Below are 19075 nucleotides of genomic sequence, written 5' to 3'. Positions count from 1 at the left end.
GTCTTCACCGGCGACTTACTGACACGCCCGAGCCGAGTCGTGGTGCCGCGGAGAGCAAGTCCGAGCTGCGGCGACCAAACATTCGAGAGTCGACAACTGCCCGGAGGAGACAACACAGGTAAACTAAGCTGCATGTCTCGTCGTTTAATTCATATCACCAACCATGACCTTTAGTTATAATTGTTAATAATATATGTGTTCACATGTTTTTATCTTGTTCTAATTCACGTTGGTATTATATGCGAGCTTTGTCGATTGACACCTGTTGAGTTAACATTGAGCCTTATTAAAAAGGGGGATAAAGTTCAAGTATGGCACCACATAAATACATAGACGTATGTTTGACAAGAACAAGCTCATGTGTTGCTCTTGGGAATAAATCACTTTTTTGTTTAACGTTAATCTTGCCACAATTAACAAAAAGTTACGTTTATTTTAATTCATTAAAACAGTATAATGTGTTCATGTGGGAAAAGCTATGAAATTAAAACGATGCTCATTTGTTGCTGTTTTTTAATTTGTTTAAATGTTTTTATTTTTTAAACCAAGAGCATAAGCTTTGTCTGCTTGTATATGACATTCAACATGTGTTGAGGAATCTGTCAACTGTTATTCCGCTGTTATTGTATTTTGATCATTTGGATGCAGATCCAGGTGCAGGTTATCCATCAAGTTGCCATGGGAGACGTGTTATTTAGTCAGGGCAGTATTTCAGACACAAAAACTGCGACTGTGTTTTGAAGTGTAGCCAGTAATTACAGATACGGGTTGAAATCGGACAATGTCGGCTTCGCAAGTGGGCTAACAGAGAGCCTCGGAGTGCGAGGAAGCAACGGTTGGCAACACAGAGCAACATATGTGCAAACGTCTGAAATCGCCATGCCTAAAAATATCCTCCTCTGTGCAACTTTCTCTTTTTTCCCTTCAGAAGCCGACTGACTCCGCTTTAGACTCATCTCCACGCGCCAATTAGTTGTGAATTAATCAGCGTCGACCCTTTCATTATATTGTGCATCACTGCTATTTATAGTGGAGGATCGTGTTTTGTTCTCGTTGGCACGCAAAAGAGGCACCGTAACAATATCGCTCGGAAGTAAGCTTGAACGACAACATGGGAGTGTGCCTTTGTCTCCTTTTCTCATACTGTAAAGGCTGAGATTTTTGTAATGTTTAGATTGAATGAGTGGGTGAGGCGAGCCGAGGCCTAGTGTCGTTTGTTGACGTCACGCAAACGGTAGGGTCTCTGCCTGCTCGGCTAAGGTGCAGACTCTGCGTGTAAAAGCTCACAATTCCACTGGATTTTCCGCGCTGGATCAATGGCCGAGCCAAAGCGCCTTTCAGGTGCTTTGACAATAAGCCGCCAGGAGCTTTTGGGAATAGACTGATTTACTGGATTTCCCTTTTTCCTCCCTCGCAGATATTAAGCGGGCTGCACGTATACCGATAATCGGGCTAAGCGTTGAGCATTTTCTGCCCCTTGTGATCTAATTCAGCGACAGCTTGATTGTCAGTTGTCTTGGAAAGATTATCCTGAGCTATTACGGTAGTGTTGGAGTAAGAGTGCTAGTTCCTCACAGATCTGCTCGGATAACAGTCAGGGCCACCAATCAAAAATGTTCAATATATTTCCGATCGCAAATCCTTGACTGGAGGGCGGCCGATCAACGGACGCCGTGATTTTGATATGAAATGGAATCATAGCTGACTGAAGCCAGCACTCTTGCCAGACACAAGTACAACTAGTTGTTTTGAGTGTTTGTATAAGCTGGAGTCGTGTTGGACGGTTTCTCTGCATGTGAGCGTCTCTGTGTGAGTTGTAGCCAACAGCAGGTCCTTGACAGTGTTCTTCTTTTGTATTTGTGCGTCTGATTGCTTCATCTGTTCAATATGTGGCTGAAAGTGCATTGGTGACATTGGCTCTCCTTGCCCACATGGGGCATAGACATCTGGTTTGGGGGAGGAGACTTGTGATTGTTGTTGGAGATATGGTCATCTTGAGTACGCCACAAACTATACAGTAAGAGCCCTTTTAAGCATTATGTGTAAAGTCTGAGATTTTAAAAATCAGTACAGGTTGGAGATTAGCCCTGTTATCTGCAAGCTTTTGTGTGTGTCCGAGATTTATGTCGCAGAGCTGTCAGTTTGATTTGACTTGTCACTTCAAGTTCTCCAAATGGAATTGATGTTTCCTTGTCTCTCAGCGTGAAAGAAGAATTCAGCAGAGGTCCTTTTTTTAAACTTCTGAAGTTTCAGAAACCTCCTGAGGTCCAACGGCTTGATGCGTATGAAGCTTTGTCATCCTGCTAATCTCGAAAAGGTTGGCCCAATGAGTGTCAATAAGAGTCCATTAAGGAAAAAGCAGAGGCAATAGATGTCATTTAGAGTGGTTGGAAAGCTCGAAAAAAATTTTGCCCCTAAAAAGAATGGCGTCCATAGCTTTGCAGTAGTTTTATCAGAACCGAACAACATAGTGCATGGTGACCTAGTAGCTACAAGTCAGCAGCTGAGCACTCAGGATGTTGCTCGAGGACACTTCGACCAGGGATCGAACCCGCAACTTAACACCTTAGAGAGGACATCCAGCATTTGGTGATCTCTCATCTTTCCGTGTGGCGCAAGGTTTTCATTCCCCTTGTCACACACAGTTGACCATTCTCTCTTGACCATTGGGTTTACACTTTAGTTGCTAAATAACACCTGATCAGACATTTAACTACCAGGTGATAACTTTTACACTGTACTAAACTGAACCGCATGGTTTCTGTTCATGGTCATGGCAAGGACTGGAGGGCTACCGCCCTTGTAGTGGTCGCCAGTCAATCGCAGGAAGATTACAAATGAGTGCGTGACCCGACTTTATTCCATGTGAATCGCTACACTATTGATGGCTGCTTCAAAGGTGCTTGGCATATTCTTGAAACCACCCAGGCATGAAAAGCAGCCTGAGTGGTTCTCTCTCTTGTATCTCCTTCATCTTACAAGTCCTGAAGAGGGCTGCCACATGTCCAACTGTGTGTACGTTAGGCTGCGTTAAGGCGAGCCCATTAGGACATCAAGGCTCCTCTGCTGGCCTTTTGTGAAATTCCATTTAGCTGTATTTACTAGCTCACTTCCCTCTACCGTTACCATAGAGACACTCAGCGAGGCGCCTTTGGCTGCCGGGCTCATTGGCTCACCACAGTTGAGACACTGGTGAGCGAGTGTTTCCCTGGCATGCCGTCGGCACCGACGTCGAGAGAAAGGCATTTACTTGGCCATGACTGCGTTTCCCTGGGAGCTGCTTAAACCTCCCCTCCAACAACCCACCCCGCTCCACTTCGCGATCACCATTGGTGAGACCCGTTTTATCACCCAGAGTGAAATCCAGTTGGGAGAGGTCCACAGCTGTAATTGAAATATGTTCACCTGCGAGGCAGCTGCTTGCCACCGTTGCCTGTTGCCCGTCAATACAGGCCACACTGCAAATGACGTGCCGCTTCCTGCAGGAGTGTGTGACCCCACCCGCGTCGCAGCGAAGAAACATTTTCACTTTCAACGACACGCTTCGGGAGGTCTCTCGGAGATGCCGTCAAGTGAATTCCCGATCACGACGTACGCCCAGCGGAGCGTTAAAAACACCTAATCATTTCCCACTTGGAGAGGCAGCAAATGGACATGCGCATGGATGCCACATTACTCACAACCTCGGCTCACGCTTGTGAATAATATTGAGATTGTTGGTGTGAACAAAACGCCTATCTTTAGCTTACTGAAAGGTAAAATAAATATCCACTTGGAGCCTTCCAAAGTATGTTAGAAAATGTTATACACTGCTATAGCAGCGGTACCCGACCTTTTTTTACATGACCGACCCAGACAATGTACAAACATCTGGCAATGAAGTCCATAGTAAACCGAAGACTGCCGTTATCTGCTTGTCGCCGTGTGGTACATTTTATCCAAGAGGAGACTTCAGGATAGGAGACAGCGTTATGGTCTGAAAATTACATTACTTTACTATTAGGAAAAATGACAAATGTTTATGATGATTATAGGGGGAGGGGGTGGAGGGAAATTACATTTTACCGTAATTGCAGCTGGTGCAATGAAGACTCCTGGGGCCTGATTTAGTAAGATCCCAAAATAGCTAAATAGCATGTGATTTAGGATTGCGGTCTTTTACTAAGATCCCAAATAACTCTGGTTATTTAGGATGACATTGCAAGCACAAAATGAAGTTTGAAGTAATGGAATTGGAAGTGTTAGTGCAAGCAAACATAAATAGAGCTATCACTCCGATAATTTAGGGGCAAGCCAGCCACTGCGTAAAAAGTCATGCTTTTATTTGATTTTAATTTGCCCAGCCCAGAGTTGCATGGTTATTGGATGTGTAGGACCTGGGACCAGTGTGAAAACTTAAAAAACGTGGGACCGCTCACTCGAAAAACTGCTTTGGGAGAGGCCAGGACCAATTGTTCCAGTTAGTGGACTGAAATGACCTGGATGCATGAAAAGGGAGTTAAAAGGAGTTTTTGTCATAGGCGATATGGCATGACTCCTTCTTGGGACTGGCTTAAATTCAGTTGTTAGATCATTCAGAAGATCTAAAATTACATTGCTGAAGAGTTGATACGTTGCCATACTTTTTGTTTCTAGCTTTTCAAAAATGTTTCCATGAGCGGAAAAGATCTGTTCTCCCCAACCGCTCTTATTGTGCCTATGCCTCCTCGTCATGGTTACACAGAGGACTGCCTTTCAATTATTCTTAAATTCGAGCAATTGTATTGCATGTGCTGAAATTAATCTATTTGCATAAAGTCTACCCAGAAAGCATAAAATGTACAGAAAATTTGGCAGATGCAATCCTGGGTGCGGCAGGTTAGTAGATCAGCTGCTACATAAGTTTGCGTGAGCGATCGCGTTTGCGCCCGTTTTTGCATGCGCAACCCTTTAGTAAACCAGCTCCTCTGTATTTTCCTTTTTATAAAGTTTGTATTCCTTCTTTGTAGCGCGGTACGATTGTTCACTCATGGCTATTAAAAAGTTAACTCATCCCATTTAAACTCCGTTGTTAACCAAAACAGCAACACCCACCAAGAAAAATATACAATCTCTGATGAATTAAAGTGTGGACACTTACCAGCTATCTCTTGGATGTTGTAAATGAGTTTGAGACAGCAATTGCAACAGGAATGAGTTCTGACCACTCCGCTTATGTCTAGCTTGTGTCGTTTTTTTTGTCACTTATCTGCATTTCCTTTATAATGGTCCTTTTAATAAGCACAGGAGGAATTTTCCAACAGTTTCTCTCAGTGGGATGCATTTGAAATGACCCATTGATGATATGTGGTAGAAAAGACATGACACTTTAGGCTAATGGAGTGGTTGCTCCGCGTGGGTGCCAGATGTCAGCGTCGTGGATCGATAAGGTCGCGGCCGCCGATCCAACTTGCACTTACTCACGTCTGACTTAACTTAGCTGATTAACTGTCGCACTAACAATCTGTGTGCAAAATATGTTGGTACACCTGAGTTATCAAATAATATATATTCAAAATTTGGCTTTTCTCAATGTATTTAATTATTTGGTGGTATTTGGGGGTGTGGCGTGAGTTAAAAAACAGAAGACACACTTTATTGAGAAATTAGATTTTCAAATGCAAGCATTGTGATTTGTCATGCAGTTCAAGTCGAGTTTCACGAATATCAAGTCAAGTCTTTCTTAAGTTTTAGCCAAGCCAGTCGCAAGTCCTAAATTTGACAACTCTACTCTGACTCGAGTCAAGTCATGTGAGTGGAGTCCCCCGCCCCTGGCTATTAATAATCTAAATTCCATGTGTCTCCGGCTCGCTGCTAATGTTGTAACTTTTGAGTTTGTGAATGACTTCCTTTTAATCTGATTCACACCAAAGTGATCGGGGTAACAATATTAATTCACAACGGTGTCCGCTCAGGCTCCCATTCCACTAATTGCCCTCCATTACACTTGGCTCATAGCAGTCGCCATTGTTCTGCTTGAAATATTCCCCCTCTGCCTCGCCAAGCTTCGCAGACATCGCCTGTCAACTTTTTAAAAGAGTCTTCGGCCGAGTCGGGCTGACTGGTTGGAACCGCGTCTCCACTAATCACGCCGGCTCTCATGTGCATGTTGTCAGCCGTCTTTTGTGAGCTCGCTCGGTCTCACCTCTCTCGGTTTGCAACCTCGCACCGAGGGCTTCGCAAGTCATGCGGGTGTAATGAAAATGGACTGGATTTACCCTGTAGGTCCAAGTGTCCAATTCCAAAGAAAACCTATTATTCCTTCCCCCCCCCCAGGGGCACAGGCGCTGCAAACACAGGAATGATGCAAACAGAAAACAAAGGCAACACAAAAATGTTGCTGCTTTTGTTTCAGTAATCTCAGAAACAGGAGCAAAAACTTGCAAACCACGAAACAAATGGAAAAGAAAAACCCTCCGAACATCAGAAACATACAAACCAAAACGCAACCGCAAGACAGAAATGCTGCATGTTCGTGCCACCAAACGGGAGTGCGACTTCTACCCACATTTGATTCCGATCTGAAGCATTGGATTTTTATTTAATTTTTTTCCTTCTTTACGCTGCCGTGACTCCTATCCCAATTGTGCCACTTGAGAGCAAAAAAAAACAAAAAAACAAAAAAAATTAGAATTGTGCTGCTTGCAACCGTTCAGTGAAAATCCAGCCTTGGAATTCTTGAAATGAATGTTGGCTGTCATGAGGGCATCTCTCACCTATCTTCGGTTGCCAGCAGAAACATCCTCCCGTGACATTTGCAGTGGGTGATTGTTAACTGACTTCTTATGAATAAAGGAAGTGAATGTGACCAACAGTTACAGTACACGTGAAAGGGTATCAGCTAAGTAATGTGCTCCGTTGCCGAAAGTGGTATTTACGCTGCAGGTATTTATTAAACACTCAACCTTCTGTCAAAATTTAAATGATCGAGTGGTAATAGAATGACAATACGCTTAGCTAATTCCATAAAGTGGCCCTGGGCTTATGCATTATCACTTATAGTAAATAGGGAAAGTGGTTTTAACTCGGGCCAACGTGACCTGATTTATGAAATATCATTTGTTGATATTGCAAGGAAAACCCGCCCTGCACTCGTGGTCTCGCGCCGCTCGGCTTCATTTAATCCATCTGACTTTATTTGAATCTTCTCTGCACAGAGCCATCATGTTATGAAAGTTATCTAACTCTGTTAGTCTTGAAAGACAACCTTGAAGTTGAAATAAGAGTGAAGGACTTGACAAGAGGCTGCTAAGAAGAATGTCTCCTTCTGTAAAAATATAGCAAATATTCAACCCTATGTAACCTATTTTATTGTGGTACATTCTGTATTACAAGATTGACTGGTGTGAAGATGGTCTTACATTGTGCAATTTTAGAAGTACAAACAAAGACTGAAGCACTTCATCACCAAGCCGCCTAATTGCGCCTGTCAATTTGTGTAGCAGAGGTGCTCACAGACACATTTTCTGAAATTGGCAGCTACGAAAGATTCACTTGTTTGTTTGCTTTCACACTTGATAGGAGGGCAGGCACTCCAGAGACACAACTATTCGTATACAAGGAATTAAAACGTCACCTTTACGTAAAATGTCCAATTTAAAATTGCAACTCAAACTGCGCAAGAAAATTGCCAATGACAGAAAATCAAAGTTAACGATTAAAGTGATTGCCTTGTACTGTACTGTAACTACTCACACAGGACGTCGGGGTTGTTGCTATTCCACCACAGTCATGTAACCGTCGCTAGCGTGCGTTTTTACATTTTTACAAATTCAAGAACGCGTTTCAGCCACCTCTAGAGCCTGAACCCTAACCTAATCCAAAGTGACAAAACAAGCTTTAATTCATACAATGTAAGAGTTCTCATGGGATTTAGTAGGAAATCATACAAAAAGTGCAGCATTAGGTTTCATTCAGACAAGAAAACAATAGAACTGAAAATATCACAGAAGAAAATAGCACCTAATTGATCAAGGAAATGTAGTCAAATCCCCATTCCCGATCGTCATAGCCTTTTGTTTGAAGTCTTACTAAATTCTGGCAGCCACGCGGTGTGCCATGAAACTTGTACCTCCTCCAGTTTCCCCCGAGAAATTCATTTAAACATCCAGATGATTTGTTTGACCGTTAAATTAAATGAGCATGAATGTCAGTAAAGTGCTTGAAAACACCACAGACAGATGTGGGACCTGGCAAAGAGGGGAGGGGCTCAGCTGCGGTTGGACGTTGCCATGACAATGATAACCGACCGAGACACACTGGCCATCTAAGCCGGCTTTCGCTCCTCTTTCTTCCCAGCTTACTGTCTTGGTAGTAAGGTACCGAAACGGTTGAACTGGCCACGCGCATTTTCCGTATTCCGAGGTGGTATCAAAAGACAGAAGACAGTCACTGCCCGTGGTCCTTTGGATTGAAAGCAATTGTTACTATCTGGATGGATGCATGTTTTGGGTTGCTCTAACATGGCTCTTGGCATCCTCAGATGATCTCTCACTTTCTTACTTTGTCCCCAATTTGAGAGTCCCTCAATGCTCAAGAACGAATCAATGCAAAGTTAGGGGCGTTTAAAAATAAATAAATAAATAAAAACTGACACATTTCCTCTGAATCACTTCTCACCCTCCTTGTCTTTTGGGGACAGACAGTGTAGCGCCATGACGACGCTGCTGGACCTGAAGAGTAGCGTCTTGCGCCAGGTGCAAAGGAGCCAGTCGCTGAGGAGCCGCAGGGAGTCGCCGCCCGCTGCCGGCAGCCCCCTTAGCCACTGCCCGGAGCCGTTATCCCGAAGGTGAATCAAGAGGGCACACGCACAAACGCACCTATTTCCATTTATTGTTCTAATTTTAAAGTGGGTTCAATGAAGAACAGACTAAATAAACATTATAGGATCGAGGTTCATCGTCTTTTACTAGTTTCTAGATGCCTTATGTGTCTTGGGCCATCATATCTATCTGATATGCTTTTATCATATCAACCCTAGCGGGTCCTGAGGTCCTCTGTTACCGGCCTTTTATTTATTCCAACGGCTAGAACAAAAACTTTGTTGCATTCAGCCGCTACGGCCTGCGCCATTGGAAAAGCCTTCCGCAGGGCGACAGGACCGCAGAGACGGTTGATGTTTGGTTTAGCCTTCAACTGATTTCTGAATTATCATGTGGGTGCGTTTTGCGTTTATATGTGGGGATGTGAGGGGTGAGTTCTTGAATATTTATTGCTATTTTAATTGTCTATTTTTACCTCTGTAAAGCACTTTGTGTTGCATTTTAATGTATGAAAAGTGCTCTATAGATGTGATTTGACTTGATTTTGGTGTTGTGGTTTGTTAATTTCACACATGTTGCCAAATGCACTTGTTTATCTTTGTCTTGCCTTTTGATTCAATCTAAGTTTGCCATGTGCTCGTCTCATAGCAACAAATCAAGCGACACCGGTGAAATCCCCCCTCTTCCCACCACCACCTCAGTCTTGTTTTGAAGCCTCATCCGCAGCAAAAAAACAACTAATAGTATGAACCTGGGGTTACCATAGCAACCTAAACCCAGGCTTTGACATGAATTTCCCCTATAATGACGCCAGTGTTTATTTTTAACACGGAGGACGACCTCGGGTGCCGCGCTGAACCTGTTTATCTCCCCGTGCATCACTCTGATGAGATATTTTAATAAATGCATAATCCAATCGGCTCCGGCGGGATGCTTTTTTTTTATTTTTAAACTTTGTCTCGTTCTTTTAAAATAGTCTTCTGAACTGTCACAATGGTGCATGTCATTCCTCATTTCCCATGCGGGCTCCCTGGTGTTAAAGCCTCCCCGCTGCGCACGTATGCTGAGAGCTCATCATTAGAGGCAGGCTGTTGATCTTTGCTAGCCATTTACATCACTGTACACAACCCTGCAGTCTGGCTTTAATTGGCAATGGAGGTCGCCCAGGAAGATCATTTTTATTGAAGAAAATTTAGTTCTGAGTGTGTGTGTGTGTGTGTGCGTGTGTGAAGTGTGTGTGCGCGCACTTGGTGTTTTGGGATGCAACAATCAGTCTCCAGTCAGCAGAGGTGGATTTCACACTTTGCGTTTTTGCTTTGCCGGGCTCTCATTAGCAGGTTTGCCAGCTTCGTGTCACTGCTTTTTAATCAGTGCCCGCGCAGAGGAGCACCGCATTGGGAGCGTAGACCTCCATGGAGGGGAGGAAACAGCCCACGAAAGCTGTTTAATATTCAATGTTAAGCCAGTCCTCATTATTTGAGGGGTGCTGTTCACTGGTGGCACTAGCGACCGTACGCTGTATTCTTCCACAATTATGCTCGAGTCTGCTCTTAATCAAACTTTTAAGTCAGTATTCATCCTCTCCTTAAAAAAGGAACCGATCCCACTTAGATGTCGAATTAATAAGTGTTTTATTAATAATGATTTGTAAGGAATGGAAAATATGCCCTAATCACCCTTCTCTGTTTTAGAAAACTTTATTTATTGGCATATGTGCCATGTTTGAAGAGTGGTTTGAGGTAGGCATTAATGATACCAAATAGTCAAAAAATAAATAAAAATAATACATTGAACAGCTTATAAAAGAAAAAAGTGAGAGGTGGAAAGCACTGCAAAACATCAACAGCACTAAATTCGTGAGTATTACTTTTTTTTTTTTAAAGTACTTGAAATGGCTAATGACTGTCTAGCAAGTGTATGCACTGACAAATAGTCCAGTTATGAACATAATTTTTGTTTGTTTTCTAACTAAATTCTCATGAGAGCACATTGAGCCAACACATTTTCTATTCGGCGCTCGAGCAGCCAATCTTCACGCTTGGACTGCTGCTCTGTGTCAACAAGAGAACAGCGTTTTGAATCTGAACCAATCTGGGTGTTTATTTGATTACGGGCCTTTTTGTGTCCTTGATGTAAAATTTCAAGAAAAAAAATATATTTAAATAGATTTTTTCAATAACCAGCAGTGGGCATGCCTAATTATAAGTGTTGTCTAAAAGTTCATGTTAATATTAGTATCCATCCATCCAATTTCTGAGCCGCTTCTCCTCACGAGGGTCGCGGGCGTGCTGGAACCTATCCCAGCTGTCATCGGGCAGGAGGCGGGGTAAACCCTGAACTGGTTGCCAGCCAATCGCAGGGCACATACAAACAAACAACCAGTCCACTCACAGTCACATCTATGGGCAATTTAGAGTCTCCAATTAATGCTTGTTTTTGGGATGTGGGAGGAAACCGGAGGGCCCGGAGAAAACCCACGCAGGAACGGGGAGAACATGCAAACTCCACACAGGCGGGGGCGGGGATTGAACCCGGGTCCTCAGAACTGTGAGGCTGACGCTCTAACCAGTCGCCCACCGGACGACTTACTGGTTACCTTACTGGTCCACCAGACCTAAGTAACCCATTTCAAATGTGGTGGCATGTATGAAGCATGGGTAAGAAAACTCCGGTTCTGTTATTTTTCTCAAGCGCCACTGAAGGAAAGGGGAGATTCTATCTTCTAGTTGAGCACTATCCATCGATGACTCCTTCGTACCTAATCAATTGTGTAATTAGAGCGCATAAGTGTAGAAATGGGTGGGGGTAGGGTGTTAGTCCTTGTCACGCACATCCTCCAGCGGTGATAAGAGCTGCTGAGCTGATACGACACAAGTGACAAGCGTGTGACAATTAGATTTCTTTAACACGCACACACACAAAAAGCGTGGTGTTTGATCGGAAGGCACCACACGGTCTTTCACGCCGTCGCCGACAATGAGGCATGCACGGGTAATTGCTGTGTACGTGCTGCCACATTATGTTGAAGTTTGAAAATGAGCGGCCGCCTGTCACTTCCACTTTTTTCCAGAAGCCGTGCTCGTTTGTTTCCCGTCTCTGTGCCAGCCCAGACGGGGGTGTGGGTGGGGGGTGGGGGGTGGTCGTAATGTAATTGACACATTGGCATGAATTTAGGAAAAGACATTTAAATCAAAACAAGATGAGAAGCCGTTTCCTAGCAACGTCAAGCCACTATTCTTATTCTCGTGACGTGAGCAAGGCTGATCATCAAGTGTGTTGTGTTTATTTCGTTGTGTCATATCAGGCATTATTAGTTTTTTTTTTTTTTTTTTTTTTTTTTTTAAACATCTAGTTCCAAAAGCTGAGAAGAAAAGATCTGACGGTGTTTAGCCAAATCCCTCGGGCTGTAAGACTGACAGAAGACTGAACAGATTTGTGCTCACTGCAATCCCTACGACAATTAAGAACGGATGTGGCGGGATTTGAGGGTCTCAAAGCACAAGAATGACGATGGAGTGGAGCTTATTTGTATTGTATGTGCAAAAACAAAACCCCTCAAAAACTGTAATACTACGATAGCAATCCTTTTGTCAGGCTCACTCACTCGAGCTACACTCCAACAAACCAGAGTCCATCTGTTGGAGTGTTTAGATTTCCAGGCATCTTAACTCTAACCCGGTTGAGCAGTCATATTTCAGCAGGTTTAGCCCAAGTCCACTTTTTTTTTTTTTTTTTTTCAGCAGGTTTAGCCCAAGTCCACTTTTTTTTTTTTTTTCTTCCTTTTAACCGGAACGGTGGGAGCTCGACCAGCTCTCCCAGCATGGCTGCCATTAGTCTTCATCAATACCTCCGGGGTTTACCATCTGCTCCCCCCGCCATGACGAGGGTCGACGGGTGGCGGAGACGATGGGCTGCCACACACCCGCTGCGATGCAATGACTCCAATAAAGGAGCGTGATGGGTTCCTCGCATGGATTGGCTCCACTGCAGTGTAATATGACGAGGGAATGGGAAACGGGTGGGTGGAGAGGGATTCGGGAAAAGGGTGATCCCCGCCGCTCTGCCTCTGCTCACATCAGAGGTGATTTCCATCCAGATCAGCGGGCGATGGAAAGCTGCCCGGTGAGAACGATTTGGAAAGGGTTTGCAAGTGGGATTCCCAAAGGTTTCGGAGCCTCCTACTCCATCCATTAACCCCCCACCCCGAACGTGCCACCGCGTATCACCATGACGACCGGAAGGCCGGTGGGAGTCCACAGTTCTCTCACACCTGGAAGAAACTAAAAAAAAAAGAAAAAAATAAAGAATGTGCATTTTTACACACAGTCGTGCTCATTTGGTTAACACTGATAACAGAGAGCAGCCATGATGGAGCAAACCAAAACCCCGTAAGACCGTTCAGTCTACATTAGTGCAGCTGATATTTATGATATGTTTAAATATATTAGCCGACGTACCCAGTTTTAATAGTTTGACTTAAGCCGCTTGACTCTCTTTTGGAAGTCTCGTTGGGCAGTGTTTACTAGCACGGATCTATGCCCAACCAAAAAGAGGAGCATGTCACTTTGCTGTTAGCACTTCACAGGCATAACAACAAAACATCATTAGCTATTGCATCCCACGAAAACATCTACCCCCAAAAAAACTTTAAACATTCATTAACAGATGCCCGAGTCAAATCCTACATATCAGATTGTTTGACAAAATTAACAATGAAGAGCTTCTAAAGGAAAACAACACAAGAGCCTGAAACTCAAATCAGTAGACCAAAGTGAGGATCGATTGGACAAACTAAGGGAACCAACAACAAAGGGCACGTCTGGCACTAAAGTGGAATCCACGAGGAAAAAGAGGCCCACGAAGTAACTTGGAGGACCTCAACCCAACAAGAAGTGAGGCAATTGGCACCCGGAACCAGACTGAGGGGATGGTCCAGGATTGAGTGACGTTGACAAACGTCATTGGTGGCCTTTGCCCCACCTGGGCATAAGGTCTATTGAAAGGACTTCACGAAAGCATGTCACTGACATTGTTTCAACTGTGAGCGTCAATAGCTCACTGCGACCATGACGAGCAGGGACTCTTAAAAGGGTAGACCCTGGTCAGTGCCTGTCTGTAATTCTAAAGACCTCATTCATTAAATCCAGCATCTTATTTTTTTTTCCCGTTTCCATGGCAGGATTTCTGAGGAGAGCATGGAGTTCTTTGAGCGTATGAACACTATTCTGCAGAAACAGGAGAACATGTTGCAGGCCGGCCAGGCTGAGGTAAACTCCCACCCGACTTTCACCTTTCCGTCTGTTCCGCAGGCCAAAGACACGCGAGCGAGCAAGGAGTGACTGGGCTGCGCTCCTGCCCGTGCCTGCTCCGGTGACGTCTGTGAACAGACGTGGCCAGCATTTGTTTTGGAAGTTCGTCAGTGGCGAGCTGCTGTCAGCGGATATGTTCCGCCTCCAGTCTTAACAGCGACTTGATGATTTATTAGCATCCTGACAAAGAGCTTGTCATCACCCAAACGTGGCGTCACGTTTGCCGCAGTTCATTCAAAACACAAAATGTTGAGCTTGTACTCTCATTAACGGCGACACGGTGAAAGAGTGGTGAGCACATCTGCGTCACGGTTCCGAGGTTTTACAGAAAATGGAAAGTTGTTTTTAATGATCTAAACTGCAAAATGAGCGGTACAGAGAACTCTTCCAGGAATTCAAAAGCTGTCCTTGTGGGCACAACGGCACGTGTCCACCGAATACAGTAACATGCCTACAATGGATATTCAGAGTAGCGAGCATTGGCACGCAGTTGCTTCAAAGCTTAGCGACCGAAGCGTTTGGTTGAATTGGCACGTGTAAGGGAAGCGCATATGTCGTCCTCGACAAGTTGGTTAAAAAGTTTCTTCCAAGAGTCTATTGAGGTTTCACTATCAGACTATTCCCATCACAGTGCCAAAGAGGAGCCTGCACCGTGCCGCCGCCACAAGAGCACGTGGACCAGGCCTTTATCCACGACAGAATCACCAGGACGGAGGTTCGTTAGTTCCGTTGTTTCGTTCTCCTTACACCTGGAAATGCACTAAAAGAAAAGAACATGAGTATTTCTTAAGTGTTGCCATTCAGTGTTTTCTTCCCCATCCAGCTGGACTTGATCTATGAGGAGGTTGTGTACACCCTGGTCAACAGAGTAGGGGTGCCCTCATCAGAACATGTGACGAGTGACGAAGAGCTGTTTGCCTACCTTCGGAAGGTACATCAACGCGTACAGTCATAACGGCCCTTAGAGGGAAACCATAACTACGATGTGGCCCGTGACAGAAATGAGTCTGGCAACCCATGGTATATACAGTATGTATGCATGGCGGCAAAACCCAAGTCACACTTTGTACTGATGATATGTAAACTGTGATATGAAATCTATTTTCATGTCATGCCAGCAAGAGCGGGCTTCTTTTGTGCCTGCATTGAGTGGTCTTTTTTTTATTTTTATTTTTTTTTTATATTTAAAGTGTACAGAGTCTATTCCAAGGAACTTCCAGCAAGACTGGACCTCATGAAAAAATGTCCTTTCTGTCTTCAAAAAGGTTTTTGATATGGGCGAGGAGGAGCATGACATCATACTTCAGAAAGTGCAAGAATCCAAGGTGAGTGCGGGCAACGTTGATGCAAAATTCCTCAAATGTTTGTAAAAGAAAATATGTCTCCCTGGTTGCGATTATGTCAGCTATTTACTGCTTTTCTTCCACAGAGAGCCACATTTTCTTTGAGCGCTTCTGTCTTGAAAGCCAAGAATCTGCTGGCTAAGGATGCCAATGGTAGGAATTTCAAGTACTAAATCACCTCTTTCTGACCAGAGCTAATATATTCTCCATTATGCCACTCAAAAGCTTTTGAAGGGCACTTATAAATAGTCAAGTTGCTTACCTCTCATTTGCTAATAACATGTTATTTGCAGCGGCACGGTGAACGACTGGTTAGCACATCTGCCTCAGAGTTGTGAGGACCGGGGTTCAATCTCCAGCCCCGCCTGTGTGGAGTTTGCATGTTCTCCCCGTGCCTGCATGGGTTTTCTCCGGGCACTCCGGTTTCCTCCCACATCCCAAAAACATGCGTGGTAGGTTGATTGAAGACTCTAAATTGCCCGTAGGTGTGAATGTGAGAGCGACTGGTTGTTTGTTTATATGTCCCCTGCGATTGGCTGGCGACCAGTTCTGGGTGTACCCCGCCTCTAACCCAATGATAGCTGGGATAGGCTCCAGCAAGCCCGTGACCCTAGTGTGGAAAAGCGGTACAGAAAATGGATGGATGTTATTTGCATGCATGTGCGCAGGTGATTGATTGGGATAGAGAGAACAGAGTTTGGGTGTTTGTGGGTCATCATCAGTCAATGCTGGTAAGAGTGAAAGGAAAAGAGTTGTAATAACAAAAACAAACGGAATCGGAGCGCTTCAGATCGGAATTTTGATGCCTGTATTGTTACGGGCAATTTGAGCATCAAAGCCCGATCGAATATGTGTGTCACTTGTATATGGAAACGGACCCTCAGACATTAAATAGGACTTGGATACTTGGACCTGCAGTGTCCTTCAACTCACGTCATCGAAATGTAAGAGTTCACGGGGTCTCAACTTGGCCCAAATCATCTGTACTGTGGCCAGGCTACAGCGACCCCTACTGCATGCTGGGAATCCTGGAGGGGCAAAGCCCGAGGGAGTCTGAGGAGAAGAAGGAGAGGAAGTTCAGCTTCAGGAAAAGGAAGGACAAGCTGGAGAAACGGTCCAGCACCAAGGAGGCCCTTCCGGCCAGGTGCATCCAGGTGACCGAGGTCAAGCCAGAGACCCTCAACCCGGTCTGGGACGAGCACTTTGTCTTGTGAGTTGGCCATTTGATGATGTCACTTAAAACATTCAAGAGGAGTACACAGTGAGCATTTCTCTTCTATTTTTGTCTCCTCAGTGAAGTGGATGACGTCCATAGTGACTTGCTACATTTGGACATTTGGTAAGATTAGTGTGTTTACAGGAATTAGATATTTTTAAATTAAATATTTGTTTTCCCTCTAAATGTGATAATGAGGTGTGCAATTAATGTACACTTACATAGTATGTCTTTTAAAAATTAATGGATGAGTCAGGTGCATAGTGCAAAACTGGCATTATTCGTCTTTTTTAATTAATGGGGTTTAGTTCAGGGGATAATATGACCCCATTCACACGGAGGTCTTATATTATCCTATTACCTATTGGCCACAATATTAGGTATACCTGCGGAATCCAATACTATCCAGTAAAAGTATAAAATCGTTGCCTTAATAAAGATAAAATATGATAAACGCCTCATTAGACAATACAGGTGTATCTAATGTAGTGGCCAGTGAGCTTTTGGGTTAAAGAAGTTGCCAGTCTAATTGTTATGGCACTAAATATTCCAAACTCAAAGGGTGCGGGTAAGGTGTTAATCCTTGCCTTTCAAAACAAGTAAATATCAATCAGGACCAAGATACCTCGAGCTCCAATTGTAGGATCAACTACCGTCAGACCTGATGCTATGCCTCCAATAAAAGTATATTTATATATAGTAATTTACATATAATAATACTAATATTTTTCTTGACATTTGATTATTGATGTTATTGAAAAGAGAAGGAAGCTGTGACTCCCACTGCTCACTCTTTTTCTTCTTCAGGGATCACGATGACGACGTCTCGGTGGCCGAGGCCTGCAAAAAGCTCAATGAAGTCAGCGGACTTAGAGGAATGGGAAGGTACTATTACTATGGTAGTTCTTCCGGCTTGGTTGAGTTTCCATTTAAAAATAGTACGGAGGGGGGAAAAAAAAAAAAATGAACAGAACCAAAATACAGTGTGGGGTCAGCCGTCTGCCTCGACCAGCTTGATTGAGCGAGACTAAGGGCTGCCACTTGGATAATGCAATCTTAACACTAAACCCCTAACCCTAAATGCCCGCCGCACATCGAGCGACGCAGCCAAATGCTACTCAACTGGACAAGTGCGGACAAATGACAATCAGCAACTCATACCCGTCACCAATTCACCATCACACACAAACCGTACCAAGTACCTGCAATGTAAAAACTGCGAGGGTGCCACATATTATCACTTTATCGAACCACAAACAACACGACGCCATTGTCAAGGAAGAAGTGGATTGCAGAGGCCGCTGTAGCTTTATTAGAATAACACAAAGAGAGGAAAGGGGCGAGGAATAAAGGCGAGTGTGGATATTTGAGAAGCTGTAGGCTAGGATCGCCCCATTCAACAGCTTCTTCCCTCTTGCGATCAACTTCTTAAACACCTGACCTCTTTTTGCACAATTGTTTTTTGTCAATGTCTTTATGTCTCCAAAGTGTTCTGTAAATTGACTGTCTGTTGTACTAGAGCGGCTCCAACTACCGGAGACAAATTCCTTGTGTGTTTTGGACATACTTGGCAAATAAAGATGATTCTGATTCTGATTCAGATTCATTGACTGCACCTGTGCATTTTGGTGACAGAGACTCTCCACACTACACTTTTAAGGCACAGATGCATATTAAATTCTAAATATAATTGTTATTATAAAACACTATATACATTGCATATTTTGTATTGGTACGGCTTGAGTGGCCGTACCTGGAATTATTTTTTGTTGTGAATTCTTCTAGCAATTGGATGTTAAAATGAACACTACTACTACTACTTGTAGACCGGCATACAGAGGAGCTTAACTAACAATCAAACCTCTTTTTCGTCAGGTATTTTAAGCAGATTGCAAAATCGGTGCGTGCTAACGGATCATCATCATCCGGCTCCGAGGAGAATGCCGACGACTTCCTGGGATGCATCAACATCTCTTTAAATGTGAGAAAAGTTCCGACGTTTAAAAAAATAAAAGCATTTGTTTCAGACGTCTTTTCATCCGGCTCATTTTTTTTTCTGCTCTGACAGGAGATTCCCATTGGCGGCTTCGACACTTGGTTCAAACTGGAGCCTCGCTCGAGCGCCTCCAAAGTGCAGGGCGAATGTCACTTGATACTGAAGCTGTTCACAAGCCAGGTTTGTGAAGCGAGCGTCTGCAGGGTTGCCTCTCATTTATGGGAAGGTGTTCACGCTTTCCTTTTGACCTCAGAGAGACACGACGCTGTCGAAGAAAGAGTCAAATGTGTCCATCCACAAGAAACTGCTGAGTCAGATTGTAGAGCATGAGCACGCTCATGTCAAGGTGCGTTTCCTGCTCTTACTTTTTATCACCTTTGTTCTAATTGTGTGGTTTATCACTTTGGAATACAAACCATAACCCTAACAAT

At 44.0% G+C, this 19075-nt stretch overlaps 1 protein-coding gene across 1 annotated transcript in view; it reads left to right on the top strand.

Annotated features, from left to right (window-relative positions):
- Window positions 1–19075, top strand: part of baiap3 (BAI1 associated protein 3) — a 33100-nt gene continuing 14025 nt past the window's right edge. Inside the window, exons 1-13 of the mRNA XM_061700792.1 lie at window positions 1–118; window positions 8660–8806; window positions 13960–14047; window positions 14721–14804; window positions 14913–15020; window positions 15355–15414; window positions 15519–15585; window positions 16429–16642; window positions 16727–16771; window positions 17456–17533; window positions 18524–18629; window positions 18717–18824; window positions 18898–18990. Coding sequence (XP_061556776.1) covers window positions 8673–8806; window positions 13960–14047; window positions 14721–14804; window positions 14913–15020; window positions 15355–15414; window positions 15519–15585; window positions 16429–16642; window positions 16727–16771; window positions 17456–17533; window positions 18524–18629; window positions 18717–18824; window positions 18898–18990 — 1185 coding nt within the window. The 5' untranslated portion in view covers window positions 1–118; window positions 8660–8672. The remainder of the gene's footprint in view (window positions 119–8659; window positions 8807–13959; window positions 14048–14720; window positions 14805–14912; window positions 15021–15354; window positions 15415–15518; window positions 15586–16428; window positions 16643–16726; window positions 16772–17455; window positions 17534–18523; window positions 18630–18716; window positions 18825–18897; window positions 18991–19075) is intronic.

Source organism: Phycodurus eques, chromosome 16 (assembly GCF_024500275.1).
Source record: "Phycodurus eques isolate BA_2022a chromosome 16, UOR_Pequ_1.1, whole genome shotgun sequence".
NCBI classification, from domain to species: Eukaryota; Metazoa; Chordata; class Actinopteri; order Syngnathiformes; family Syngnathidae; genus Phycodurus; species Phycodurus eques.
The sequence above is the reverse complement of the archived record's forward strand: the minus strand, read 5'-3'. Positions and strand labels throughout refer to the sequence as shown.